Below are 27411 nucleotides of genomic sequence, written 5' to 3'. Positions count from 1 at the left end.
GTTTTATAACGTTTACATTTCTGACTTTGGAAGAGAAGGAGTTCTGCAGAAATGTCGAAGATTGAGAAAATGAGTATCCTCGGAGTGAGGAGTTTTGGGGTAGAGGATAAAGACAAACAAATTATCACTTTCTTTAATCCATTAACTATTTTGGTGGGACCAAATGGTGCAGGAAAAACGGTAAGGCTTACTACATGTTTAGTTTTGAACTGTAAGTAGCTCTGAAAGGCCTCAAAATATGAATAATGATTGCTAGAGAAAGGTATTAATAATATTGCAAAAACCTTGCTGTTTACTGTAAATACTGTGTTGTTTAGCATTAGTAGAGATTTGCTTTCATGCCTGGATTTTGCAGAGCACTGGTTGATATTTTACCTAGGAAATTGATCCAGATCCTGATTAAAACTGATTTTGCAAAGTACCGTATTTCTCATGATACTCAAAAAATAAAATATTATTTCTTATTTCTGTCTCCTCACATATTAAATCATCTGTAAATATTTGGGCTGTTACTGTGTTTTTGCCTGTAGTCCATCTTGTTTACTCAAAATTGCCATTATGACTAAATACTTATTTCTGTTTTCTTAGACTATCATTGAATGTCTTAAATATATATCCACTGGAGATTTTCCTCCTGGCACCAAAGGAAGCTCATTTGTTCACGATCCAAAGGTAAAAGTCATAGTGACTAGATTTAGTGTGTGTTTACTCCTAAGTCAAATACTTAACAGCACTCAGTGTTGTGGTGAAGACAGGGATGCTCAGGTTCTAGGCAGACATGAGCTGACTGTATTGTTTCAGGAAAACAAAGAGCTGGCGGAGATTAGAATATTACCCCCAGCTTAGATGTTGAGAAGAATTTCCGCTATTCAGGTTTTTTTGTTTCTACTAAAGGTTGCCAATGAAACAGATGTTAGAGCTCAGATTCGATTACAGTTTCGAGATGTAAACGGAGAGCTCGTAGCAGTCCAGCGGTCCATGGTCTGTACACAGAAAGGCACGAAAATAGAATTTAAAACGCTTGAAGGTGTTATTACTAGAACAAAGTAAGTTCTCAAGTTTTTTTCCCTACTTTGGCATGAAGATCAATTTGGGTTTTGTATATTTTTATCTATAAGACAAGAGAAAATTTCATAATGTATTCCTTGAAGTAGCTACCAGTGCTCTTAGGTAAAGTGACGAAACTACATAGCTTTAATCTATTAGTTGTTTCAAAAATCCTGCATTTGATAGCCACTATTTTGAGAACTATTTATATCTATTAAATTCGATTTATTTGAAAATTGTATTAATAATGATAAGGTTTGAAAGTAGCATTGTGTGGAGTATGTAGGCTTTACTTCCTTCAGCACCATTTTCAGTTTCAGGTCTTTGTTGGCTCGTGGTTAACTCTGATCTCCACTATTTAAGAAGTGTATTTACTTAACTTCATTCAAGATCAGTTTTGCTCCCTCTGGTGGTTCTGCATTATTTTAAAATGTGTAATAGTCTTGACTACAGATATTGACAGTGTTAAATGCATGTGTTGAACATGGTAATGATATGCTTAAAAATTGTTACTCATTAAGTTTTTGAATCAGTACATTATAAGGAGATTATACTGTTAAAAATGTAGTTTACTTTTAAAAGAATAAGCTAGTAACTTCTTCATGGATTTTCTTTATGTATGCTACATAGGCACGGCGAGAAGGTCAGCCTGAGTTCCAAGTGTGCAGAAATTGATCGAGAGATGATCAGCGCCCTTGGTGTTTCCAAATCGGTGATTAACAATGTCATTTTCTGTCACCAAGAAGAATCCAACTGGCCATTAAGTGAAGGGAAAGCCCTGAAGCAAAAATTTGATGAGATCTTTTCAGCAACAAGGTTTTTCTCTTTACTGTAATTAAATAAAAACTAAGTAAGAAAATGTCTTGTTTAATAACGTACATGTTAAAGAAAATTACTAAGGCATTGTTTCATGTATCAGTATTGCTATATTGCCAGTAGGATCTGAAATTTTGTCTTTTTTAAAGGTATATTAAAGCACTCGAAACTCTCCGTCAGGTACGACTGAAACAAAGCTCGAAAGTAAAAGAGTGTCAGGCAGAACTGAAATATCTAAAACAGAATAAAGAAAAAGCACAGGAAATCCAGGATCATCTTAGCAATAGAGAGGCTCAACTGACTGCTTCTAAGGAGAATGTAAAATCAATTGAGAGTCAGCTGGATCCTCTAAAGGTAATTTACATGTTGATTACATTAAGACTTTAATACAAAACAATACATAAATATTAAAGAACACAGCAGAATGTGGAAGCTGGATGAATTGCTTGATTAAAATCTTACACTTTTGTGTTGACTCATCTAACTCTCTGCTCTGAAGCAGAAATAAACGTACCTCAGCAAACCTGGCAGATGCTGGTCTAATCTGTAAACAGTCATTGGAGGTATAAGAATGTAGTTTGTGAAATTCTTGTAGCGGCATCAGTTTTTTGTAGCTTAATTTAAAATCTCTCTTTCTCAAATTAGGCTGATAACTAAAACTGTTATAAACTGTTAACTAAACCAAAAACTAACTAAAACTTAACCCCCCCTATTTTTAAAAAAATACTTTATAAAGCTGAAAGTTTTACACCTAGACTAGCTACGTTGTATAGAACAATTGATTATGGGACTCGTAAACTGGTAAGATATTTTACTTACAGCATTCTTTCCTTTGCAGAGTTCTCTGGCAACAGTTGAACAGAATCTCATGAAAGTAATGAGGCTAGACAACGATGTAAAAGCCCTGGAGAGCAGGAGAAGGCAGATGGAGAAAGATAATCAAGATTTGCAACAGAAGATGGAAAAGGTTGCTTTTTAAATTTGATGATGCCATTCTTTCTGCTGAAGAATTAGTCTGTCTTTTGCTACCCGGTATATATTTTATTATGCGTCAGATGTTGGTGAAGAACATTGTCATAGCCCACATAGCTCACTTGATATTATCAGATATTGCAAATATGGCTCAATAAAGCTGTATTAGTTTCTGTGTAATTTGGGTTAAATTGCTTTTTGTAACTTTTCTCTCCACCGTAGACTAGCTTGCCAGGAAGGCAAACCTGACAAAAGTTTTCATAAAAGTGATAATTACTGGTAACGATGCCCTGCAGTGTGTAACTTGGAAATCTTTACCTCTCTCACAGTATGTTGATGATAGCCAGCACTTGTTTTGACCAGTATGGGATGTCTGCTGATGTTAATATTGTTCACCTCCCTGGAGATTTTTTCTTCTTCTCTTATTATTGTGCCAAGGCATTTAAAACGATTTTAACAAATTGAAAAAAATTCTTCAGTGGTAAAAATTTAGATTAATTTGTTTTATCAGCCTAAGAAAAATAGATTTTCCAGTTTTGCTTGTAGTATATTTAATTTTTCTCAGTATATGTCTTAGAATAGAAATTCTGTATGCGATGTGTTTATCTCTTATTTCTTGAATTCTGAAACTATACTTTTTTTGAAACATCATTGGTTGGCTTATAAATTTAGTTAAAAAGCTAACTTTATTCTGTATTGTATTTTGTGTACAGGTTTTTCAAGGAACAGATGAACAACTAAGGGATAGATACCAGAACCACCAGAAAACAGTAAAGGAGAAAGAGAAGAGATTATTGGACTGTAAGCGTGAATTAGATAGAGCCGCTAAAGAATGCCAGAGATTTAACAGTGAGAAATCAGAACTACTTATCGAACGAGGTATTTTAGACTTCATCTATAACTTTGTAATTCTTTCTGAATGTAATTAAGATCTGAAGTGGAACCACCGATAAGAATTGAAGGGATTTGAACTCGGCAAACCACCTAAAATATGTGTGAGTTTGGGGTCAGCCGCACAGTATGGTATGAGAATGGTGGACAGGTCTTGGCGTTCTCCTGGTGTTTCTAGTGTGTGCTTGTTGTTTTGAGATATAATTACAACACTTAGTACCTTTGTTCTTAAATTGACCATTCTTTATAAAAATATTCAAAATAGGTAAGTTATGGTGTCAGTCTAGCAGTTTACAACACAGTTGTTTCTACTGTCTGAGCTTGTACATTCTTTAGGGGATGAAGTTGCCTGCTAACCAGATGTGATGGTGTAAGTGTGGTTTAACCAAGAAAAGTGTAAAAGCTGAATGCTCAGCATGCTCGGTGTCTCAGGTGGGGGCAGGAGACTATTCAGAGGGCTTAGGATAATCTTCTTTTGTGTATTGTGTATTCTCTTTTAGATGTACTACAGGAATTTCAGTAAAGCCATAGTAGTTGAGACATAGAATACATGCCTGCTTGCAATATGGGCTTGCTTTGGTTATACTTATTGGAGTAATATTTTAAGTGTTTTAAGAGGCTTTCTTTTAAATTCTTGATTTATTTAATTAATAAAAATGTAGTTACCTGAAATAACCATCTCTCAGGGTTTTTTATCCTGGAGTTTTTTGTGTTGTTTAAAAATACTTTGGTTTCACAGACTTTAAAAAAAAGGTTGCAACTGTCTTTGAATCCTAGATGTATCTTCTGCCTCAGTTTTTGACCATTTATGTCATGTTTTCTTTTTTGTGAAGGTCGTCTTCAAATGCAAGCAGATCGTCACCAAGAGCACATCACAACAAGGGATTCATTAATTCAGTCTTTGGCAGCACAGCTGGAATTAGATGGTTTTGAGCGAGCACCTTTTAATGAAAGGCATATTACTAGTTTTCACAGGTTGTTGAAGGAGAGACAGAAAAGAGATACAGAAGCTGCAAATCATTTAATGGTAAGAATCTTGTTGTTTCGGTAGCGCAGTTAGTATTGGTTATTAGTGTGTTTAGTGTGTTATGGGTCCATATGTGTCGTCATGGTGCTGGGAGGAAGAGGAAGAACGGGGTGGGGAGGAACTGAAGCCTTCTTTTTTTTTCTTCTAGAATTCTTTATTATGAGTTGCCTGAAATTAGTTTTGGAACTAAGAGTGGTCCATCAAGTGATGACCAAAGCAATTGAACAGGCAGTTCTTCAGCTAGGTTTTCTCAGCAGCCTTCTTGAGCAGATGGGTCGCTGACAAGCTAAAAAGCCTGCAGAAGAATTACAATGGCTAACTGGTTAGAAAATAAGCAACTTTTTGTTGAAGTTACCTTCAAAATAGGGTTGTTCTCAGAGAACACTACTGGTATGATGCATCTGCGTTTTCCTGTTGAAACATTTCAGCAGAAAATTATTGACACGTTCCGGTTATCTAAGCGTTTCAATGTCTTGTATTACAGCGGTGAGTATTTGCAAGCTAGTGTGAAGAAGTGTTTTTAAATGTTGTTTTCCTGTGGAAAAAACTAATGACTGTATTATTGCTGACTTCTTTCAGAGAGAATTTGCACGAAAAGAAGCAATGAAACAAAAACAGATAGATGAAATAAGAGACAAGAAAACTGGATTAGAAAGAACCATTGACCTGAAATCAGACATTCAAAATAAGAAACAAGCTGAGCTGAAGAATGTAAAATATGAATTGCAGCAGTTGGAGGGGTTTTCAGACAGAATTCTGGAGTTGGATCAGGAGCTTGTCAAGACAGTAAGTTAATATAATTGAAAAAATTATAGAAGCTTGAAATGAAAACTTTTGGCTTTATCATTAAAAAAAAACAAATAAACAAAAAAACACCCTTAAAGTTTACTCCATCTGCTGCATTTTTGCCTTTTTAATACCCCCCATGTTTTGTCTGTTGAGATGGTGCACCCTTGTGGCTGGGACTATTCACTACTTTGGTTTTGAACAGTGCTTGAGTAGAATATACTGCTTCTGCTTGTTGAGTTATAAATAGCCTAATAGCCACAGCTCTCGATACCATAAGATTAGCCAGTCTTAAATTATTGGGCCAGAAAAATATGGGCTAAAGTGCTACAGTACCTACATTTTTCCATATAACTTGTCTGGGAGATGGGCTAGTTGGTTATAAGTGTTTTATCCAATGAAGTGTTATAAAGTTACAAGCGTTTTATGTCCCAGTTGAACAGCTGGTTATGCCTTTGTAGCCAAATATTTTATGTTTGTTAGTGGTGTCTGAATTCAGTGCTTGACAGTGTTTCTTCTAGCCTCCTCACTCGGATAATTCCATATTTAATGTACAGTAGATGCTAAAATACAGAGAATCAATCTAAATATGAGTGAGCTTACTGAAGCTAAATGATGTGGTTATGGCTTATGGTAAAAGCATGAGCAGCTTGGGGCAGCACTACTTTCCAGAACAGTGCATCTAGTATCTGCTTTATTTTCCCCATGCCAACATCACAGCCTTTGTCTTTTTTCATGTACTCTTTACAAATCTTGTGTCATTCCTGTAACAGCTAATGATACTGCTGCTGGGCAGTTTAAGAGCTTTCTGCTGTTTCCTTTAGTTAGAACTTTATTGATTGGTGTAATTATTTAAGTCTTCTGAGCTTTTATTTTTTGTTTAGGAACATGAGCTGGAAAAGGCTGAGAGGAACAGCAATGTAGAAACACTCGAACTGGAAGTAAAAACTCTGCAAAATGAGAAAATAAACCTGGACAAAGCTCTTCGGAAGCTGGATCAAGAGATGGAACAGTTGAATCTACATACCACAACAATTACCCAAATGGACATGCTGAAGAAAGACAAAGTAATTTTTCTATCATCATCTCATAAGAGAGGGGCAAGAAATTAATACAGTTCCTCCAAGATTTGCATATTTTTCCTGTGCTTATCAACAGTCATATGTAAAGCTCCGGTCTGACTTCATAGAAGCCATTAACTCCACGAATGCATTAAGTGACATGAACTTGAAGATATGAAAAAATTAATTGTTAATGCTTCGTTTCCGCAGGCAGAGAAGGAAGAGCAGATTCGAAAAGTGAAATCAAGACATTCTGATGAACTGACATCACTATTGGGATACTTTCCAAATAAAAACCAACTTGAAGACTGGCTTCATAATAAAAATAGAAAGATTAATCAGACAAGGAATAATCTTGCTGTCCTTAAGTAGGTATTCATTTTATTGATTGTGTCTCCATAAGTTTTTTTGTAATGATGAATTTAAATGTTGGAAAGTTTAATATGCTTAACACACTTGTTACTTTAATTCGTTATTGTTTATTTAGGTATGTGCAAAATCAAAGAAAGCATTCTGCGTAATTTTTGTGATGTATAGCTGGTACAGTTTGTGCTAGTCAATAAAATCACAACATTTGTAGTCGTATGTCAAAGGCAGCCCTAAAAGCCGATAGCAAAATACTATTCCAGAACATCCTCAATTGTTTATGCTAATTGTAGCTGAATGAATGTGCTTGGGCGGGAAATTGCTGGTCTTACAACTTTCTGATAAGTCACAGGGTGGTTAGTGGCTATGTAATGAGTTCATGTGTGATTTCCTGCTCCTGATTTCATTTGGTTATATAAAACAATTTGTTAGAGCAGGTAACAGCACACTATGCAATGATACACATTAAACTTCCACGAAACAAAACCCCCAAGATTTTAAGTGCAAGAATATTGCTTAACTCAAAAAGTATGGAACATGAGTAGAAGGATGCTAACATTCTTTGCTTGAGAGGTTCAATAATATCTCATAACCAATAATTGCAGTACGGGAAAAAAGTTGATACCGTATTATTCTGGAAAGCTTAGTATGGCTTTGTCATTAGAAATTAGTTTCTCATCATTAAGCATCTGGAAAACAAAGGGGAATTAAAATGAAACACTTTATGCTGTACTGAGATTAATGAAAAAATTATGCTATAGATTTCCTGAAAAACCACTAAAGAAGAACTGGTGAACAGCTCTGTAATATCAATTTCAGATTAACTTCCCATGTTTTTGCTTAAACAGTTTGAAATCTTCATTTTTTTGTAATAAAAGAGTTTATGCATTGATGTTTCAGCAAACGACTGGCATCAGTAGAATGTGATAAAACTCATTTCAGTAATGAGTTAAGAAAAAAAGAAGCACAGTTGTCCCTTCATGAAGCAAAACTCTTCGATGTTTGTGGAAGCCAAGATTTTGACAGTGATCTGAAGAAACTTCAAGATGAAATTGAAAAAAGTTCAAAACAGCGAGGTAAATTTATATAAAGCTTGATTTAAATGCAAGATACTGATATTGAGACAGTCTTTTGTGCAAGACAGTCAGCACTGAAACTGACGTGAGGGAATTACTGAATCTTACTATTTTTAAACAAATTTTCCCTATCTTTATTACTATTTCTGTTTTATATTTAAGCAGGATCAGTTGTTTTCATTCTTCAGTTATTTCTCTTTTTATGTGTAAATGAAGTATCTGCTTTGCCTTACTGTGTATGTAGATCACAACCATCTCAAAGCAAAGGAAATGTCTGAGTGTTTGGATCTGCCAGGTGTGAAGACAAGTACGGAACCAGCCGTTTGGCGTGGGTTTGGCCCGTGGGGCCTACTGCTAACTCAAAGAAAGTAATTTCTGAAGGAAGTACTCTTCCACCGTTAATTAGAGGGATGAGCTTGGTTTAATAAAAGAGACTCGTAGAATAATTCAGGTTGATGAGGACTTCAGGAAGTAATAGAGGGCAAACTGCTGGAGCAGCACTCAATTCAGACCAGGTCGCTTAAGGCCATTTCGGTTTCCAATCTTTGTGATTTTGCAGGGAGTAATTTTGTCTCATTTATACATATAGATCTGATTACGCATTTTTTATGTTTTTACATAAAGTCTTTTGTTTCTTTTTAAACCAGCTGTGCTTGCTGGAGCCACTGCAGTTTATTCACAGTTCATTACACAACTGACAGAGGAGAACCAGTCATGTTGTCCAGTTTGTCAAAGAGTTTTTCAAACAGAGATCGAACTGCAAGATGTAATTAGTGATCTGCAGTCTAAGCTGCGTCTTGCTCCAGATAAACTGAAGTCAACAGAGTCTGAGCTTAAAAGAAAAGAGAAAAAACGTGATGAAATGATGAGTCTTAAACCCCTTAGGTAAAGTACTTAGCAAACTGTATCGTTCCAGGCTATTTTCTTTCAAATGCTTGCTTTATGATTGTTATAAATTATGTAGACATCAAGGAAGCTTTGTTTTAGGGCTAGTTAATTAATTCAGAAATCTAATAGTTGAGAAATACTTTACTAGCATTTGTTCCCCACCCATTTGGACTTTAGTATTAACCTGTTTTATAATTTTGGTTTTTCTGGTCCTTTGGGGCTTCTCATGAGAGTGAGGCAGAAAAAGTGGTTATATACTGGCTTTTCTACCAATTATTTACACTGTACTGGCACAGTTCCCCTCCCCTGTAATTTAAAATAGGCTGGGTTTTGTTGTTATTGAAATGTTTTCGTACAGTGTCACCTTAAATATGTTTCTTAAAAATGCTGAAATGGACGTTGTATAGACAGAATAGGAACTGAATCTATATTAAGTGCCCTTTAATAATATCTTGGTTTGTATCTCCTTTAACAGTATTTTTTGTTGCTGGCAGTTTTGTCTGAATTATGATACTCTGGAAAGGCATCTTGGGATTTATAGTGGATTCCCAGTGCCATTTATGTTTCTTGAGGTGCAGTCCTGTGCAATTCCATTTTTTGGGAATGCACCTCTGTCTCTGATACTGATAAACCATATTAGATTTGACTGAATTTATTCCTTTAGTTATTTAAAAAACCTTTTTTGTGTTGGGGTTTTTTTGGTGGTTTTTTTTTTAACTTGCAAGATAATGCAGAGTGTAGGTAATATTAACAAATAACACTAGCCCTATAGAGTTTTTCTCAGTACTGTTGTTGGTTTTTTTCCTTAGTGTATGAACAGCATTTAAAGTAAGAGTATGCACATTTCCTCCCAGTAGGTGAAGACACTCTGGTCTCAAGAAATTTGCAGGCCGTTCTGAGAGAATTTGGAGAATATATATGTTAAAGGGTAGACCTTTCCTTCACAAGGGGGCACTCTTGTACAGGGGATTTAGACCCTCTCATGAGCACTCGGTGTAATTAACTTTTAAAAAAAAAAAAAAAGATTTTGTTTGCTTGTTTTGTTTCATCTCACCTGTCTAAAGTGAGGGATGTCACAGTTGTTCGGGCCGGGAGACATGCATTACCTCAAACCAGCACAGATGTATTACCTTAGCTGGGTATATAACATAAGCTTAATCAAAAGTGGGCAAGGTTAAGGGGATACTATTTTGGCTAAATTTAGTCTTCCACTGTTAAATCATATCATAGATTTTTTGATCTTGAATGTGTTGAATTTGTGCTGCTGTTTTTGACAAAGGAGATTTTACCTATTTATATTTTACTCAAGACAAACTGTAGTTGACCTCCAAGATAAGGACATACCGGACTTGAGGAACAAGATACAGAGTGCAAACAGGGATTTAACAGGCCTGAAGGGTGAGATAGAAGAACTGGAATCATTCTTGCAGACAGCTTTGTCTAAGGAGGAAGGTGCGAAAGCATGTTTACAGGATATAACGCTAATGGAAAGGCACCAGGTATGCTCTGGTAATTTCTTTTAATGTATAAAATGATACTCACGTGCCAGTAATTAAATATGTAGTTATTCAATAATGTGATAAAACTTTGAGGTCTTAAGACTTTTCAAGCAAAGTGAAAATACTTTAAAAGCATAACAGAGGTGATCTTGGTACTAATAAAACTTCAAGTTTCATGTAATGATTTTTGCTTTTAAGGACCACAGAGTCCCTTGAGTTCTTACTCAATTCTGTGCTACAGTAACTGGGAAAAGAGGTGCAATCCAGAACTTGTGCATGAACACAAGTACGCCGAAGTGTTTTGCAGCCCTCTTAGTCATTATAGTTCAGTGTATTCTCAGCATCTACTCTGTGTACTTTCTGAAATCTTGTCACATGTGCTTCTTCCCCACAGAGACAGGTAGCACTTGGAACTGTTCTGAGGTAACCTGGGGATGTTGAAAGCCCATCCATCTGTATTGACTGATTTCCTCTCACAATTAAGAATTCCGATTTCTGGCAGCCTGTGGGCTGACATAACCTTACTGCTAATGATGTGACATTGCTCCAGCAGAGGAGATAAATTTGAAGGTCTTGAGTCACGTGTGCCTCAAGCCCCAAGCTTGTTCTTGTGTGCCAAAGATAAAAAATATGTTGTTAAACACTAACACAATAATAAAAGTATTTTTCCTCCTACTTTCAGACTGATATTAGGGATGTTGAACGAAAAATTGCTCAGCAGGAGGCTAAGCTGCTAGGGGTCGATTTAAGTAGGACTGTTCTACAAGTAAGCCATGAAAAACAAGAGAAAAAACACTTGTGGGATACAGGTAGGCCACACAAAACTGGTATTTCATTTTTATGTTGAAAATAATGTTCTAAACGTGCTGCCATTTAAAATGTAAACTTTACTTAATTTACATTCTGAAATAACTGTATTCTAATAGTTTGTTGTTTTGATTTTTGGGGTCATACTAGCTTAATTTAGAGTTAAATTTTCATAAGGAAGACAATAAATGTTTTTAGTAACAGCTTGGCTCTTTCACTCTGTGTTTGGTTTTATCCAGTTACTGGTAAAATTGAGTTAAATCAAAAACTCAAGCAAGACCAGCAAAATCAGATTCAGCAGCTAAAGAGTACAGTTAATGAGCTTAAAGCAGAGAAACTTCAGATTTCCAGCAGCATGCAGCGTCGACGACAACTGGAGGAACAAACAGTGGAATTAACCACTGAGGTTCAGTCCTTATACAGAGAGATCAAGGTAGGAAATACTGTTAATTGTTAACCCTTAGCTTTGTTGTCCTGGGAAAAAACCCAATCTTGTTATATTTAACATTGTCTGTAATCCTAGCAAATAAGGATATAATATAAAGGAAATAAGGATATAATATAAAGGAAATAATATAAAGGAAATAAAAAATAATATAATAAAAAATATAAAATAAAGGAAATAACGTTCTGCTATTGTGTATCTTTGTAACTTTCCTGAACTTTATTAATATATATTTTCACATCCTTTTTTTTTAAACACACCAAAAATAACCTCTGACCAACCCCAAAGAATTAACTACATGACTTTTTTTACCACTTGAAAAATTGTTGATCATTAATGGAATGAGAGAATAAAAAGGACTTTCTTCAACTGCTTTTCAGGAAGCAAACGAACAGGTGTTTCCTTTGGATGAAACTTTAGCAAAACTGCAGCAGGAGAAGGAGGATCTAATGAATAAAAGGACTGCAAGTAATAAAGAAACACAAGAGAAGGTTTGTTTGCTTTTGGCGTAGCTGGGAGATATATTGTTTTTCAGGCACGGATGGAAGCCACGGTAGTGAGTTCGCTTTTAGGAAATGGCAGTGACTTTAGCGAATGCTCTAGATCGGTGCAACTTTTAGGAAAGAAAAGGAACATAACCAAGTCAGGAGATGAACTCAATTGTAATTAACATTTGGCAGCCTTGTCAAAAGGCTTCTAGGGATATTTGGTAATGTTTAGTGACCAATGGTTTTGGAAGCGGTTCCCTATAATCTAAGAGAGATAGCAAGGATGACTGTAACCTCTCCTTGCCAAGAGACAAAGCTGTTTTTCTCAGGTGAAGTGGCCCTCTTGTGTAAGCACAAATGAGCGATTTACCTCTTGTTTTGGAAAACATTTTCACAGTAATAAGGAGCATCTGGATTTCAGAAGCTGAAGGCTTTATGATAGGTAATTGTACTTTGACAGTAGTGTTATCCAGTATCTAATCTTTTCTACAGAGCATATAAGTTCTCAGACTTTCACTTGAAATATTTTTCCTGCAGATAAATAGCATAGAAGAGAAAGTTAAGGATATAAACAAGTACATGAAAGAAATTGAAAACTATATTCAACAAGGAAAAGAAGACTATAAAAAGGTAACCTAAACACCAGTCAATAAAAATTGGACATTAAAAGCGCTCTTGTGTTTAAATCACATGCCATTTTATTTCTTCAGCAAAAGGAGTCTGAACTTGATGAAGTAAATTCTCAGCTAGCTGCCTGTGAGAAACAGAAGGAAAAGATAAGTAAAGAGATGGAAATGATTCGACAAGATATTGACACTCAAAAGGTAGATGTATTGTTTTACAGTAAAGTTTATTTAGCATGGTTGAAATAATTTCTGGTTTTGGTTGAAGTCTGCCTAGGCATGTAGTGGTGCAAAGTTTGTCTCCTGATTTACTTAATCAGTTGTTAGTCAGAATAGCTGCTAGACATGTATTAGGCTGAAAAAAGTCTTGAGATATGTATATGCAAAAGTAGATGCATTTTAAAAAACTTTTATCTCTAACTATCGTGTTGTGGAATTTCTAAAAGGGTTAAATCTGTTGGGATAGTAGCTCACATTTGCAAAAGTATCTTTGTGTACCTGCCTTCTGAAGCAAGGTACCAAATTGCAGGTACCAAAAGTTGCTAGTTACTCCGGATTTTGTCATGTACTTTAAATTCTTGTGTATATATTTCAAATACTGTTTACGTTCTTCATAGGAAAGATGTCTTTCCCCATTCTATCCCACCACTGACTGTCTTAACTTGTAGAACTGAGATGGGGGACTTTAATAAATCTCATCCTAAATTATTTGCCCGCTTTGAAACATTGGTTAATATTTGCACACAGGATCACTCTTGTGTTTGCTTGTGATAATAAATGCTGTAAGTATTATTTCAGATTGAAATATGAAATAATACTGCTGATTTCCTTTATGCCCTATTTCTAGCACAAGCTAAGTTCTCACTGTCATAATTTCCGTTGTTGTCAATTATTTTATGCTTGCAGCATGTTTTAGAGTTGTGCAGCACTCATACTTTCAATTGAGAATCACTATATTGAAACATTATACTATTTCTTGTTTTCTGTGGAGACAGATACAGGAAAGGTGGCTAGAGGATAATCTTACTCTGAGGAAACGTAATGAAGAGCTGAAAGAAGTTGAAGACAATATAAAACACCTTGTGAAGGAGATGGGAGAAATGAAAGTCCCACAAATGAAAAAGTAAGCATCTTCCAAACAGAACAGCATGTTTTGCACAAGAATTCACTGAATATCTGAATGTAATATTCAGTGTGTTTTGGTGTGTTTCCTGGTCCACCTTTCTCCCCATTCAGGTAGACCACTTCCTCCTTCAAACTCCAGTTTGCAAAACACCCCCAGAATGACATCAATGACTCAGTGAAATTATATAGTGCTTCTAGCTAGAAATACATATCCAAAACACAGCAGCTGCTAAGGAGAAAATTAACTCTATTCCAGCTGAAACCAGGACATATAACATGCGCATATACTTGTTCCAATCTAATCCATTTTTTAGTGACTTCCACAGTTAAATCCACATTTAAAAAATAATTCATGTCTCGGAATAAGAATATTTAGTTTTCACTTTCATTCTGCTCACTTAAGTCTCAGCAGAAGATTTTATATTTATTTCAGTAGTCCAGTATTAACTGCTTTGTTAATAAACACTTTTTAAAAGGAATTAGCCCTGTGATGGTTCTTACGTGTGATTCATTTGGTTAGCTTTCTAGAGGTTACCCAATTAATCTATCTTATTTTGCTCAGTATCCTAATTTAATTCCACCTATGAAATTAATTATTTTATATGTTTCTACGTATAGCACCTTGGCACTCAAACTGATAACGTGCTTCTCCCACTCAGAACATTGATGGGAGTATGTTCTTGACAAACTTAGAAATATTTTTATTTCAACGTCTTAATTTCAGTGACATTAGTACTATAATTTTAACTGTTACAGACTTTATAAATACAATATAATGAGTTACTGTCTAACAAACTCAAAATTAGAACCCTGATTAAAAAGTTGTGAAACACCAGATACAAAAGACTTTGTGTGTCAATTATGGTTTCACAGTGAACAAAAGCATTTAGAGGAGAAAATAGAATCTCTGAAAAGAAACCATCATGTTGCACTTGGCCGACAACGTGGATTTGAGGAAGAGATTCTTCGGTTTAAAAAGGAACTTCGAGAGCCACAATTCAAAGATGCGGAGGAAAAATACAGGGAGATGATGATTATTATGAGAACAACAGAGCTAGCAAACAAAGATCTGGATCTTTATTACAAGGCTCTTGATAAGTAAGTATCATCACATGAGGGTAATTCTTAAATGTTTTAGGCTTTATTACTATTGATAACCTTGATGCAAAAGCAGCTTTCCATTTCAGAGTTGTGGGGGTAACTTAAAAATAGTAAATTGATAGAATTCTTTAAAAGATATAATTATTTCTCTTTATAAGATCAGGCTTTTAAATGTTAAGATAACAAGGTACACCTTTTTAAGTAAATTAATGAAAATATACTACAAACTGCACAGGACTGGTAGGATGTAGGAAATTTGTAAGCTAATGTATATAAGTGTATGTACAGTAAATGTATTGATGGTAATAATTGAAGTTTAATATAGTCATAAATAAGTCCAGTGATCTTTGTAGTTTTATTCCCAGCTCTCTGTAGGACCCTTTTTGAGATATGGTTGTACATGTTAGGACTTGCATTTGCAACGCAATGGTTCAGGTTGAGAGATAGTAGCAAGTGAACCCAACACACCACCCATTTCTGCCTTCTGTGATGAATTCTTGGTGTGAAATAATCTTTTGCTGTGTTGCCTGTGGTGTTTAGAGAATGTCCAGACAATGAACATTTGACTTTGTTTTTCGTATGGAAACGGGTGGAAGAGCCAGTGGAGCTGCAGACTGTTCCTCTGACCCTGTTCCTCTGTAGCTAGTTTTTCCACTTGAAGGCATTTTTAGGAGGCTTTTGTAAGTGTCTCCCAAAATTGCTGATGGTTTTCCTTTCTTCCTGTAATTTTGGATTTTTGGTTGGTTGTTTTTTGGGGTTTTTTTTTTGAGGAAAGTATTAGAGGATGTGCTGTGAGAGAATGTGTTTCTTGAAAGTCTGTCTCACATGTTCTTTCAAAATACATAAACTCCACAGTACGAGTTTAGGAAAGGTGAAATCTGTGTTTAAATCTTTCATTTTTAACCCAGATCTTTCTTGCATAGTCTCTCATACTACTTTCATTTCTGTAGCAGTATATTTTAGCACCTTCTGGTCATACCTTAACATGCCAGGTAGATTTCTTGTTCCGTGTCATCTTCTCAGGTAAACAGTTGTGTTTTCATGAAAGAATATTGCAATACAGAGGTGTTTTTTCCCCTTTTCCAGTGTGGGTGGTTTTGTGCTTATATTAGAGAAGGTAAGATCAAAAGAAGCATGTCTTGCATTTGATGGAAAGCGTAGTAAACTTTGTGATTGTTTCTGCTTCCTCTGGAAGCTTGTATTCTAGTCTTGGACTGACTGGCCAAAAATAGCATCTCAAAATTTCTAAACAAATATGAAGTAAAACATATGGCTCCCTAAAAAATCCTGTATGTTCAGTTATAATGATGGAATTGCACTGAGCTATTGAAACTTGATGGTCAATGGGAAGGATCTTGGAATCAGGGGATGTGTTTCAGGAAATACGAAAGTGGTGCTCAGTGACATAAAGATAAATTGAATATTAGGAACAAAAAAAAGAGAAAGAGAAACATTTTGGCCACTGTATGAATTCCTAATACACCCATGTCTTAAATATATTTATGGAATTTTGGTCTCCTGTATTTAAAAAGGGTTTAGTAGTGCTGGGAAAAGGGGCACAGAAGAGCAGTAATGTGGTTGGGGGTACAGAATAATGGTCAAAAAGAGAAACTAAACAGATGAGAATTTTCCAAGTTGAGAACATAGGTTTCAATGGTTATTAAACACAGGGGTCTAGAGGAACCCTGTTTTAAGTGGTTTAAACGGTGAAATAATTATGTTTAATATTAGAATGTAAACTAATCCAGAATTTACTTTGTGAAGTTTTAAATTGTTCAGAGCATGTATAATTCTTCCTTTTCAGCTTAACTGGAAATGCACTCCAAGAATTTCCCTTTTAGAATTCAGAACCTTTTTGTATGGTATCAAATCATCTATTGTTTCTATTTAAGGCAAAACAGGAAATCGGTCTTGTAATTTCAAGAAAAATAGATAAGCATCACTTATTGGTAATCATCTGAAAAATCAGTAAGATGAAATGTTAACTTTAATGGCCAGAGGTTGAAAACTATCTGTAGCTGGGAAAAGCAACATTTTGTGTGTTCTGTGCTATCAGTTGATCTTTATTTACTTAATATTTAGAAGTTTGTGATAAATATTGATGAGGAGTGCATTCTTGGGTTTAATTAGGTAAATAGTCAAACACAGTTTCTTCTTTCTTCAGACTTAACAAATCCTGTTAGAGTTGATACTTCAGTATTCCCCAGAACAGGTGGAAATAATTCCTGTAAGGGAGAAAAAGTATATGTAAAAAATTATTACAGAATTTTATTTTATTTCCACCAGTTTTTTTTGAAAGAAGACATTCGCATAAATTCAGCAAGCATTTTTTTCATTACAGAGCACTTCTTCTTTAAAAAGCCAAGCTAGAAATGTAGCATCCTGTCCTTTCTTGAATGCTTTCATAAGAAATCATCTGTCACTGAACTAAAGGCATGTTCATACATTAACCAGGGAAATTAAATTGAAAACTATGAATTACATGCTATGTTATTCTTGCTGCTGAAGAGGAAGGTAGCTTTAGTCGTAACGTCTGTTTGGGTAATTATATTCTCAATACAGAGCTCTCTGCTGTGAGTAAAGTTGACAGGCTCTCCTTTCCTACTGAGACCCAATTATTCGCAGTGTTGGGGGACTGTGCCAATGAGTAACACTACTGTTATTTGGGAAGACTTCACATCAGATTCATCTTCTTGATGTCAGTCTGACAATATACCTCACACGTAAATTATATATGTCTTAAGAAGTCAGGTAAACTTGCTCTCTGAGTGACTGACTGCAAATCTGTCTTCATTAGTCTTCTACTTCTTGAGACTGAGCTGTTTGTGAGAGTAGAATTATTTACGCAATAGAGTATGGTTAGTCTATAGATACTTCTGCCTTCAAAAAGAACTGGTATTTATTATATTTTTAGTAAAAGTATTTAGGGAATGGAAAGGGAGCTGCTGCCTGCCTTAAAGCTCCTGAAGGCCTTAGCAGTCCATGGTTGCACCTATAACAATTTACAGTTTTTGTTCTTCTTCTTTAGAGCAATAATGACATTTCATAGCATGAAGATGGAAGAAATCAACAAAATCATTCGTGACCTTTGGCGAAGCACCTACAGAGGACAAGGTATGGGATTATTTTTTTATTATTATTTTTGCCCACACATATTTGATGCTGAGCACAGCATACTGAAAAGTATTTGTTCAAAATACTGAAAATCCAGGATCTGAAAATAATTGGTTCCATTCTAAAGGCTACATCTGTTGGTCACCACTATAATATCTCTTTTATTACAGATTATGTAGATAGTCACATGATAAATAGAGGTCATTTTCAAAAGTTAAGGTTTCCTTGAGATGGAGGAGCTGCATGTTTCAATTTTGGAAAAATTAATTTTGAAGATGTATCTATTAGTGGGAGTTCTGAATAGAATTTTTGTGGTTACTGCGTATTATACCTCTCAACTCTGTTTAACTCTATGAAGCTTTAAAGCTTTTTGGTAATGTAAAACTGTCTCCTTCCCATTTTCAGATATTGACTATATAGAAATTCGTTCTGATGCAGATGAGAATGTCTCAGCCTCTGATAAAAGAAGAAGTTACAATTATAGGGTAGTAATGATAAAGGGAGATACAGCACTGGATATGCGAGGAAGATGTAGTGCTGGGCAAAAGGTAATGCCATTTTATTTTTAGTGCACAGTAAAGAGGATTCTGACAACTAACTCAGGTGAATGCAAGGGAGTAACACATTCTGAAGTGACAGTGAAGAACAGGTGGCTCCAACTCCAATTCACACTTCTGTACAAATTTCCTTCACTGTACGTGGATTTTGCTGACAGTATGCAATATATGATTCTGAACATCTGAACCCTATTTTGGGGTGCCATAATGCATTGTTTCAGTTGGGGAGTGGCCTGAGTGCCTACAGGAGAGAAGGGTTCTACTTCCATCTCTCCTCAAGTTCCAATCCTTCCAGTCTCTTGCTAGTTACCACTAAGGTTCCCATAGCTTTCAGTCTGTTGACTTGCTCCCATATTATTTCCTCCTTGAGGGCTGGCCCTTGGTCTTCTTTTCACAGCTGCATCTACCTCTAAGTATGATAAGACCTCTTCTCTAAGTCATGCTACTCTCCGCTACTGCTGAATATAACTTTTCAGTTCACGTCACCATTATCACACCATGCCATACTTCCCAGCGTTGCATTTCATGCTGTCTTGTCTGTGTCAGCTGTCAGCTCCGCAGTGTGGCCATTCAGCTCTCTCAGTGCTTTAATAACACACCCTGGCCAAGTGGCGTGATATCACACTTGCCTTGACAGGACCAGTGATCAGCGGCTCATCGTAGCCTCTTCCACATGTTGGGGCTTGAGGGCTCTTGTTTCCACCTGTCTGTTACGTTATGACAGAGCATCTAAAATATTTCTCAGCAAAAGAGCTGGTCGTGTTCATCTGCCTCCAGAATCACCATCTGTACTGATTTTCTTTTTTTTTTTTTTAAGAGCTGAGGTATGGAAAAACCCCATAATACTTGTAGCCATTTGACACTTGGCATATTGGTTATACGGCTTTGGCAACCAAAGCTACCTGCAGTATTACAGCAGGAAACTCTGCCTCTTCCTTAGATGAATCATTTCCACCAGAACAAGCGATCTTCCTAAATGCACAGAGAGTAGAAAGGGACAAAAATGCAGCCAGGGCTGTTCTGATTTCTTCCCTGCTGGAACACTTTCTGCCCATCCTTCATGTCTGCTGCACTGTAAATAGAAGACCTGGAGAGCTCTCCTGGCCACTTAAGGTGCCAGCGACAACCTCGCCTGAGGAGGCTGCAGTTGTACAGGGGAGATATATTCACCTTCCTCTTCTGCAGTGGGAGCTGGAGCTTTCTGGCTCCCTTTCCTCTGCAGTAGCTCAAAGGGCTACGATGGCAGCAGATTTAGATCTCTCTGATGTTGAGAAAGACCTGCCATTATGTGAAGTAACAAACTGCCTACTTCCTTACCTCCAGAGTTGCAGTTCCCACTGTGTTGCTTACTCCGGCAGAGTTTCATTGGCAGCCAGGCCTTTTCGACAACCAGATGGTACAGGCAGTAGTAGAAAATGAAATCAAGGAGTGGAACAAAATGATACACAATATTTTTAAGTGCATACAGCGTGAATCATGAAGGGATATTTCATGAGAAGATTAATGCTGTATTGTTGCTTGAATATGGAAAATGCTGTCAAATTAATTCACACCTGAGTGTAGATGCGTACTTGGTTTTGAAAATTCCATACTAATTTGGGGGGAAATCCAAATCTTATAAAACAGCAGCACAGGCAAAAAATGCATCCTCTCTTAAAGTAGTCTAGGATGTTACGTTAGAGTCCTATGTAAATGAGAGTGAAACTTGTTCACAGTTTCTTAGCTTATATTCTGAGAATTCTTTGATCATAAACTGTGATGCCAGCAGTTTTGATAATTGGAAAGTATTTTTGGCAGCAGTTTCCATCAAGTGTTCTCTGATTTTCACTAGTTCAGGAGATAAAATAATAATATGATTAGGCATGTTAACAGAAAACTAACATGTAAGGTGGTAAATTTTACTGTCTTCAGTTTTAGTAAGTAGTCAGGAGTTCAGTAACTCAAACTTAGTGATACGCGTACAGATTTCCACCATCCCTGCCGCAGTGGGGTGGGGCGCGAACAGAGTGTCGGGGTAATGCGGATGGCAGTGTCGTAGTGTCTTTACCTCGGATTGGAATCCTTACTTCCAGGATCTCCTGAATGCTGAGTGTTTGACTTCTCTCATATTTTTCCAACAGGACTTCGTAGAAAGGATCTTTAAATTCAAAATTGAATATTTAATGCAGTTTCTCAGTAACTAATTAGTTATTGTCATTTTGTGAACTATCAGCACATTGTTACCTAAGCTTTAGTCATGGTTTGTAATGGGATTAAAAATAGCATGTTTAATGTAGTTCCTCTATAAACACTTCAGAAAGTGAGATTTTGGTGTTTTGTCTTGTTTTGTTTTTCTCTTAGGTTCTTGCTTCTCTTATTATTCGTCTTGCTCTAGCAGAAACATTCTGTCTCAACTGTGGCATATTGGCACTAGATGAGCCTACTACCAACCTGGATCGAGAAAACATTGAGTCCCTTGCACATGCCCTGGTGGAGTAAGTGATCTCTTCTTCTGAACCTTAAAGATGGGTATTTCTTCAGACATTAATAGTAATTGGCAGAAGTGATTTACATTTTAAGCTGGCGTATCTTTGTCAGCGTATGCAAATATACATATAAAACAGTAGCTTTAGATTCCTTATCTTTTATCTGGAAGCGGAAAAATACTTCTTAAATAATTTGGGATTTTTTTTTTATGTGGGTAAAAAGAGTTGCTGATCATCATTAGATTGCTTGACAGTTCATGTCATTCATTATCAATAGCTAAATATTTTTGTACTACATATTTACAGGTTCTCTAAAACTAGAATGTGATTTAGATAAACATGCACTAAATAATTTCTCTTTGTAGGATAATAAAAAGCCGCTCACAACAGCGTAACTTTCAGCTTCTGGTGATAACTCACGATGAAGATTTTGTTGAACTTCTGGGCCGTTCTGAATATGTGGAAACGTTCTATAGGATCAAAAAGAACATTGACCAGTGCTCTGAGATCATGAAATGCAGTGTCAGCTCCCTAGGCTCATATGTTCATTAGAATGTCTAGTAATTATGTGTTATAGACTGGCTTAGCTGCCTAACGTGATAGAGCTCAAATGAAGGCATCTGAAAATACAGTTCCTTCATATCATATACTACTGAAGATTTGTAACAATTTTAGCTAGAGTCTGAAAACTATTAGACTTTTAGACTTTGTATCTTTCTACATATTCCTGTGCCTGCGTTTAAGAATCACCATGATTTGGAAGAATGTAAATGAATACAACGCAGTTAACTTTTAGATGTATTTTACACTTTGAAAGTGAAAATAAAGTTGTGATGTTCTTTGTGTATGTCATGGCAGGGAAATGCAGGTGCAGATTCTTTGGAACAGCTGCAGCTGTGCCGATAGAGAAGGGTTTGCTCTCCATCACTGCGTTATGGCATGTTCAGGGTTGATTTGTGTCTCTCTAGTCAAGACGTGTTCATAGCCACCACCTAGTCTGCACAAAATTCACAAGCTTCAGAGAGAACTTTTATGACTTTCTCTCCAAGGTAACATTACTCCCAACTGTTCAAAGTAAGAATCTCCACCAATGATAACAGCTGTCTTTAGAATAAAGGAAATTCCTATCTCTAGACAAATGAGTGACAGATGACAGAAGCATATTTTAACCATATTCTCTTCGCTTAGTGTCATTTACCTCTCTGCTGTTCTAAGATGGTGACGTTTATGAGAGTTTTGTCGTATTCTGATTCTCTGTGAGATACAATCAAGTTCTGTGAAAATGATACAAAAATGCCTTAGAGAATTAATTTGTGTGGATGCTGAGCTTCACCTGCACCACTCAGAGTTCTTCCTGAAGCTGTTTGCCTTGGTACAGCAGCACCCTGTGCAGAACACAGGCTAAGGGCAACCTACCGCTCAGGATGACAATGGAAAGCCAACAGAGATGGCACGCTTCAAACCGGAAAAGACTTGATCATCGCAAGTCCTGGGATTTCCCACAAGGGTTCCTCAGCCACATGCCTTGCCACCTCTGGAGCCGTGCAGGCCCTGGGGGATGCGATTTCTGGGTCTCTGTTTCTTCGTAACCAAGTAAGGGGGCACCTCTTCTTCCTTGAGCGCTGGGTACCAGTTGTGAGTCCACAAGCAGAAGCTGGACGTACAACTTCTTAAATCCTTGCAGACAGCAGTGATCGGCTGAACCTCCTTAGCAGACAGCATATGACCAAAGCTCAATTTCGGAGAAAGGAATCTTTAACCACCGTGAAAAAAGTTAAATCTCAGTAACATCAGGACTATGCCTTTGGCAAATACAGGAGCGAGCCAGAGAATGTTGCGTGCTGCCTTCCTCGTGCTTCAGGATGCAGGAATCCCCTTTTCACAGATTTCCCGGGGACGAAGTGAGTGAGTACAGGGGTGGGAGCGTGAGGACAGGGGTGGGAGCGTGAGGACAGGGGTGGGAGCGTGAGGACCGGGGTGGGAGCGTGAGGACCGGGGTGGGAGCGCGGGCGCAGCTGACGGGTGCCAGCAGGGCCCCGTTAAGCACCATGGACAGAGGCGCCCCCCCGACGCACCCCGGGGCCCGCAGCCCTTTCCCCGTGGGGACAGTGAAGCGGTGGCCCTGCCTGTCCCCGGGGCTGTGCTGCAGCTCCCTGCGGGCTCTGCTGAGCCCCTCACCTGAAATCATCCCACTGCCAACACCACCCGCTAAAGGGTGTAGACAACATCTGCACCAAAAATAAAACCCCACAGTACCCCGGGTCTGATTCTTCATCACGATGTGCTTCAGCCTTCTGCGTGGCTGGTGGGTTAAGAGGACTTGGCAGTAGGTGACCTAAAGGGTAATGCGGGAAACTGAGCAATTGATCTAAGGATTATTTCCACCTGAATTTTCTGAAACTGCAAGTCACGAGAGTGAGGGTGGCCCTAGTCATCGGGAAACCACTCAAAGATAAGTGAATGAATGGGACTTCCTAGCAATTACGCTCTTTCACCAATCCCCTCCAAAAGCAATTAACACCCAGCTGGGGGGGAGAGGGGGAGGGAAGAGAAGGCAAAGGAAAATGCTGCTAAGATGCATTACGTTTGCAGTTTTAACTAAGAGCTTCACTGACTCTAGTACTACTTCCTGAAGGGGAATTTTCTTAAAGATGTAATCAACAGAAAAAAAAAGAAGACTTTGAATTTTCAAATTTTCCTGTACTACCCATTTATTTTAGCATGACACATACATCCCAGCTCATGAAGAATTATATTATCTTCAGAAGCAGCTCCCCTACCTTTGTGAATCCTGTGCTTTTTTTTCACCCAAGTTAAAGCCATAGTTTGCAATTCCTCTATAAAGTAGTTTGGGCACATTTTTGCCTAAATCAGCTCTTCCCTGTTCCCCACCTACAAAGTTTATCCTCACCCGTGCATTCTGGGGGGCAAACTTTTTGCCAGAGCTTGGAAAAAATACAGAAAATGTGGTGGGAGAATAAACTCTATCAAAGTGTCAGTGTTAAAAATGACAAAAAATAATCCACATCATAGGTTTGTTTTGTTTGGGTTTTTTTTTCACACCTTTCACTTGAATAACGCGTCAGCTCCTCTTTAGCGAAGAGTGGGGAAAAGAGACTCCACCAGCCCCATGGTTTTGCTATGGGCCGGGAAAACAAACAAGAATGTGCTCATGTGAATCGAGTGTAGGAGGAACTTTAAACACTTTCATGATGTGTTGCTCGCGGGCACCTCGGGGAGAGTGAGGACGGCAATGGTCCCCGCTGCGACTGGTGGAGGAGCGTCGCTGCCACCTCTCCCGCAGCACCCACAGGAAGCGGCTGCTGCTGACGGGCGCAGTCAGCCGCCCCCAGCCCCACGTCAAGGGCATCCCTGCTGCGCCACGGCTTCCTGCCTGCGCTCCCGGCCGGCCTCCTAGCCAGCCTTCTCCTGTGCCTGGAGGACTGAAGGTGAGGGTGGCAAGAGGAGCAGAATATTGGGGAAAAATGTGTTGTTACCCTTACTGACATATGTGATGCTACACAAAGTTCACGCTGTCTATAGTACAGAGCCAAAGAGATTTGAAGGCAAGCGAGGCACAGATTTATTGCGGAAACATTGCGCAGGTGACAAAATGGTGCAGAAACTGGGTGTCCACTTGCCGTTTTGATTGGAGCTGAGGTGGATTTCCAGCAGAGAAACCCCAGTGCAGGAGAGGAGCTCCACAGGAGCTGTCCTCCATGTAGCGATGCACACACACACCTTCACAAGGAAGGCGCAGACACTTGCTCAGATATGCCATGATATAAGAACCAAGAATCATAAGAATGGTTTAGGTTGGAAGGGACCTTGAAGATCATCTCGTTCCAAACCCCTGCCCTGGGCAGGGACACCTCCCCCCAGCCCAGGTTGCTCCAAGCCCCGTCCAACCTGGCCTTGAACACCTCCAGGGATGGGGCAGCCACAGCTTCTCGGGGCAACCTGCCCCAGGGGATCACCGCCCGCACAGCCAAGAATTTCTTCTCAATATCTCACCGAACTCTCCCCTCTTTCAGTGTCAAACCATTCCCCCTTGTCCCATCACTCCCCTCCCTGATGCAGAGTCCCTCCCCAGCTCTCCTGGAGCCCCTTTAGGCACTGGAAGGGGCTCTAAGGTCTCCCCTTTTTCACCTTCTCTTCTCCAGGCTGAATCCCCCCAACTCTCCCAGCCTGTCCTCCCAGCAGAGGGGCTCCAGCCCTCCCAGCATCTCCGGGGCCTCCTCTGGCCCCGCTCCAACAGCTCCGTGTCCTTCTGCTGGTGGGACCCCCCGAGCTGGAGGCAGCACTGCAGGGGGGTCTCCCCAGAGCAGAGCAGAGCGCAGCAGAGGGGCACAATCCCCCCTCGCCCTGCTGGCCACGCTGCTGGGGATGCAGCCCGGGGTGCGGTGACAACTTAAAATAATTCCAAATGCTTTCACAGAGCTCTCGGTGTGAGCGGTGGGCTCAGGAGGCAGGAACGCGGCCGTTGCCTGGGACGGTGGTTCCATAGCCAAGCCGGCACCCGGCTCCCCTGTGAGAGCACCGAGTCCCTCCCGCGGCTGTACTGGCTCGTGACGGCAGGGACAGCCCGGGAAAGGGTTATTGGCTGTAAATCCCTTCCAGGGGCTGTGGGTCTGACCGCGGCCTCAGCCCTGGCAGAGGGGTTCCGAGCCGGGAGCCTGCAGCAGACGGAGGGCTCCAGCACGCACCGCTCAAGCGAGCGACTTTCCTCCCACCTCTGCCACATCATTTACTTCTTCAGTAACAGAGCTTATTTTCGGTTTAGCTGCACTTAGTATGCAAGGTGGGGACTACTTTCACTAGAAAAAAAAAATGGCCTTAAAGCCATCCCGGTTTGAACAGTCGTCTTTCTCGGTGGAATTTTTATTAGCAGTGGAAAACCAATACTTCAGAGTTCTGACGCTTCCTTCGCTATTACTTGTGCATGACAATACTGCGCTGCCTCCTCACACACTGCTGCGCACACAGCTGCTGGGCCCAAAGCCTTTCAAACTTCAGAGAAGGTGGTTTTTAAAATTTTTTATTTTTTTCTTTTGCTTTCTGTCCTGCCTGAAGTAAAAAAGTCACTTACAGAACACTGAACCTGCTCCTTCCAGGAGCAACGGTTCCATGAAGTTTCTAACTGGGGAAGGGGGGTTGGTGGTCCAGTTTTCCTCCTGTGCGCTATGTTTTAGGCAAAAAAATTTCTGCATGCCCTGAAAATTAAAAATAAAATAGAAAAAACTAAAAAGAGATGTGATTATCTATAAATAAACACCACAAACCAAACCAATAAATATAGACGATGCTTTCAAAAGCTTAATCATTTAATGTCTCCTTGTAACTTTGTTAGCATTTAAATGTCACACTAAATATCTTTTCTAATCTATTTCAGTATGACGGTTTGTTTACTACCCCCCCTGGGGCACGCTGCCAGGAGCCAGCGCTTATTCTCTAATTACTGCAAGATTACACCTTCGGGAAATGTGATGCAATTTGCAAATTCTCCTTCATCTGGCTTCATCCTACTCCGCGTAACTTGATTTATGCAGAAAAAAAGAAGAAATGGCCGGAGCTGGAGCTCACCTCTCCCTCGGGCTGCAGCGGGCTGCGGTGCCGGCCCAGCTCAGGGGCTGGAACGCTCCCAGTTTGTAAACTCAACCACTGATTCAAGAGATATTACATGTGCTGATGCGAGACATTGCACGGTGACCCACATTTGGGGCTTTTTTTTTTTTCATGTTGTAGAATGTTTTATTTAACTTTGCCGCCGTCTTCTGAAAGCGAGGAAGAGCACGCACGAGCAAACCTCCCGGACAAAAATATGTTGTGGCTTCTCCATGAGGATTTCACGAAAGGCAAAGCTGGGATAGTGTCGGAAAGAAGAAAATGATTGGTGGGGTTGTCCAAAATCAGGGCCTCAAAAATGGTAGCAGAGACCTACAGTTGTTTGTATCGTCTCAGTTATAGCATCTGCTCGATGTTATGAGTTCTGACATTGTTTCTTCACTGCATGATCCCATCCTGTCCCACCACAAAACCTGCGGCTCGGGACAGCCGGCGCTGCCATAGAGGGGGACGCGGCTGCTGAAGCGAAGGTGCGGAGGTGGCACTGCCGGGAAGAGGCGTGCTGAGCGCGGCAGGGACGGCGGGAGGAGGAGAGGCCCTGCGCTGGGAATCGCCCGGCAGAGGCGGGTGCCGGGATGCTCTCCCCACCCTGAGCCGGGGATGGCCAAAGGCAGATGGGTGGGAAACGTCCC

At 39.0% G+C, this 27411-nt stretch overlaps 1 protein-coding gene across 1 annotated transcript; it reads left to right on the top strand.

Annotated features, from left to right (window-relative positions):
* RAD50 (RAD50 homolog (S. cerevisiae)) lies at positions 1–21706 on the top strand. Its single transcript, XM_009890734.1, has 25 exons — positions 1–180; positions 589–672; positions 895–1046; positions 1678–1863; positions 2013–2217; positions 2702–2830; positions 3549–3714; positions 4560–4753; positions 5333–5539; positions 6424–6606; positions 6811–6968; positions 7867–8042; positions 8690–8927; positions 10240–10429; positions 11112–11238; positions 11476–11669; positions 12062–12172; positions 12707–12799; positions 12880–12993; positions 13788–13915; positions 14791–15015; positions 18047–18132; positions 18538–18680; positions 21030–21163; positions 21520–21706. The coding sequence occupies exons 1-25, from the start codon at positions 52–54 to the stop codon at positions 21704–21706; spliced, it is 3939 nt and encodes a 1312-aa protein (XP_009889036.1). The 5' UTR covers positions 1–51.
* Positions 21707–27411: the final 5705 nt, after the last annotated feature.

This window comes from Charadrius vociferus, unplaced genomic scaffold, assembly GCF_000708025.1.
Source record: "Charadrius vociferus isolate BGI_N301 unplaced genomic scaffold, ASM70802v2 scaffold370, whole genome shotgun sequence".
NCBI lineage: Eukaryota > Metazoa > Chordata > Aves > Charadriiformes > Charadriidae > Charadrius > Charadrius vociferus.
This window is presented reverse-complemented; position numbering and strand designations above follow the sequence as displayed.